General features: G+C 52.2%; 1 protein-coding gene across 1 annotated transcript; it reads right to left on the bottom strand.

The window, feature by feature from the left end:
* Positions 1-250: 250 nt before the first annotated feature.
* RPL17 (ribosomal protein L17) lies at positions 251-2402 on the bottom strand (the record flags this gene model as incomplete). Its single annotated transcript, XM_008945221.1, has 5 exons — positions 2354-2402; positions 2223-2263; positions 1866-2000; positions 1646-1744; positions 251-483 (listed from the first exon to the last, which is right to left on the bottom strand). Coding segments are annotated over exons 1-5 (548 nt in total), but the record flags the coding sequence as incomplete, so codon positions are not given.
* Between the last annotated feature and the right edge of the window lie 212 nt (positions 2403-2614).

Consider the following 2614-nt stretch of genomic DNA (forward strand, 5'->3'; position numbering starts at 1 on the left):
GCAGGGATGGGGGAAGGGTTGGATTCAATCTTAAAGGTCACTTCCCCCAAAATCATTTCTATGACTGCTTTAGAGAAGAACCAGCCACCACTCCAACACAAACCCTGGAGAAACCCTTTCCTAGGTTCTCCATCTTGCCTTTACAACAGAGGTTGCTCAGAAACATCTTTCCTTTCACGGCTGTTCCAAAGGTGTCCTAAGATGGTCATCACAGCAACCCCTCTACCTGCCCAACCCTCGACCTCTCCACCTGGCCGTGAGGTGACCGTGGGGGGAGACGCTTCTTGGTACCTTTTTCTTTTGAGCCACCTCCTCCTCGGGCTTGGGCACGATCTGCTCCTTCTCGGTGAGGATCATCTCGATGTGGCAGGGGGAGCTCATGTAGGGGTTGATCCTGCCGTGCGCTCGGTACGTGCGCCTCCGCATTTTGGGAGCCTTGTTCACCTGGATGTGCTCGATGACCAGAGAATCCACATCCAGACCCTGGGAGTGGGGTGAAGGCAACACACCAGGTCAAGTCAGAAGGACAGGGACCACTCTTCTACCTCTCACAGCAAATTGAGGACACTGATGGCTCAGAAAAACTGAATTATTTCATGGTTGTTCCAAAGGTGTCCTAAGATAGGTCATCACCGCCATCAAAGTCATGGAATGAAGTCCAAGATACAACTTGACCTGGAGTCCCCCCGTTTTGTTTTGTAGACTTTGAGACCCAGCTTAGGGGAGAGCTGGTAACAAACCAGCGACCTGTAAAAAATTAGGGTCACAAAAATGATTTCAAGGCTGGAAGGGCAGGTTGAGAGAGTTGGGGGTCTTCAGCCTGGAAAGAAGGCTCCAGGGTGACCTTCTGGTGGCCTTTCAGGACTTTAAGGGGTCTAGAAGATGGGGAAGGACTCTTTTGTTAGGGCATGTAGCAACAGGATGAGGGCTGATGGTTTGAAACCTAAAGAGGGAGATTTAGACTGGAGAGAAGGAAGAATGGTTTTATGCTGAGGGTGGTGAGACCATGACCCAGGTTGCCCAGAGGTGGTGGGGCCAGACTCTGCAGTGTTGCACAGCAACAGGACAAGGGGCAACGGGCACCAGCTGGAACCCAGGAGGTTCCACCCGAGCAGGAGGAGAAACTTTTCCTGTTTGGGTGCCCAAACCCAGAGCAGGCTGCCCAGAAAGGCTGTGGAGCCTCCACTGGAGAGATCCCAAACCCATCTGGCTGCCATCCTGGGCATCCTGCTGTGGGTGACCTGCCTGGAACAGGGAGGCTGGATGAGATGATCTCCAGAGGTCCCTTTCAACCCCTACCAGCTTGTGGTTCCGTGGTGAATGCCTCATCCCTGGAACCATTCCAGGTGAGGTTGGCCAGGGCTCTGAGCAACCTGTTCTAGCTGCAGATGTCCCTGCTCCCTGCAGGGGGTTGGACTGGATGCCCTTGAAAGGTCCCTCCCAACCCAAACCAGCCTGTGATTCTATGCCCATCACTCATCTTTTCACTTGGAAAAAGCACAAGGCCTCATTCAAACGAGCCCTAAACCAGAAGCCTCTACAGAATCCAGTCTGACCCACCCACCTGGCCTCACCCACTCTCTGGACTCCTTTTCAGGAGCCCTGACACCACCCCTCTGCCCTCCATGCCACCTCCACAGCCCACCTTGAGCTCAGCGTTGCTCTCGGCGTTCTTCAGCATGTGCAGCAAGAACTCAGCACTTTTCTTGGGCCACCGGCCCTGCGTCCAGCCCCACTGCTTGGCCTGGAAGAGGGGAGAAGGGAAGGAAGGAGAAACGAGTCCCCTTTCACCCTGGTGCACCTCAACTCCTCCTCAAAGTCACCCTTCTCCTTTCCACACCAGGTCCTCTCCTCTGGGGCCTCACCTGGGCACACCTCCCGACGCCGCCGTTGTAGCGACGGAAGGGCACACACTGTTTCTTCAGGGTAACATCCTTCAGGTACTTGGTGGCCTTGCGGATGTGCATGCCCTTGATGGCCTGGGCGGTCTCTCGGGTGTTCTGGCAACACACAACAAAGTTCCTCCTAAAACATCCAAGCTACAACAAGAGCAAACCCATTCCTCTCCCATTCCTGGATCCTGCTTTTTTTTTTTTTTGCTACAAAACTCATTTAAGATAATTAACCACGATATTTTTAATTTTTTTGCTTTGTTTTCTATCCCCTGGAAGAACTCCCATGACTTTTGAGACTGGTTAATTAATTTGTGTCCTACTGCATACCTTAAAATGCACCCGCAGGTTGGAGCCCCGTGACTTGCACGCTGCAGAGAGAAAAACACAACTTTTGGAATAAAAACCTCAACGGCTTTGGTCAAGTCCAGGGTGAACGTTCACGCCAAAACACGACTCACATTTCGTGGGGTTCTCCGGGTCCAAAGAGTAACGCACCATTTTGGGAGCTCAGCTGCCAACAGAAAAAAAAGCTATTAAAAAAACCCCTCACACAAACTTTTCACACAGATACACAGAACCCGAGCTGTTCACTTTACTGCTGACAGCCAACGGAAGGAGCTGCTCAGATGTTACGCTTTCTTTTCACAATTAAATCCAAAGGTGTCCTAAGAATGTCATCACCGCAGCCATGGCTTCTCCTAGGGGCCTGCTTCCACCTC

The sequence above is a fragment of the Merops nubicus genome, unplaced genomic scaffold (assembly GCF_000691845.1).
Source record: "Merops nubicus isolate BGI_N331 unplaced genomic scaffold, ASM69184v1 scaffold19188, whole genome shotgun sequence".
Lineage (NCBI taxonomy): Eukaryota > Metazoa > Chordata > Aves > Coraciiformes > Meropidae > Merops > Merops nubicus.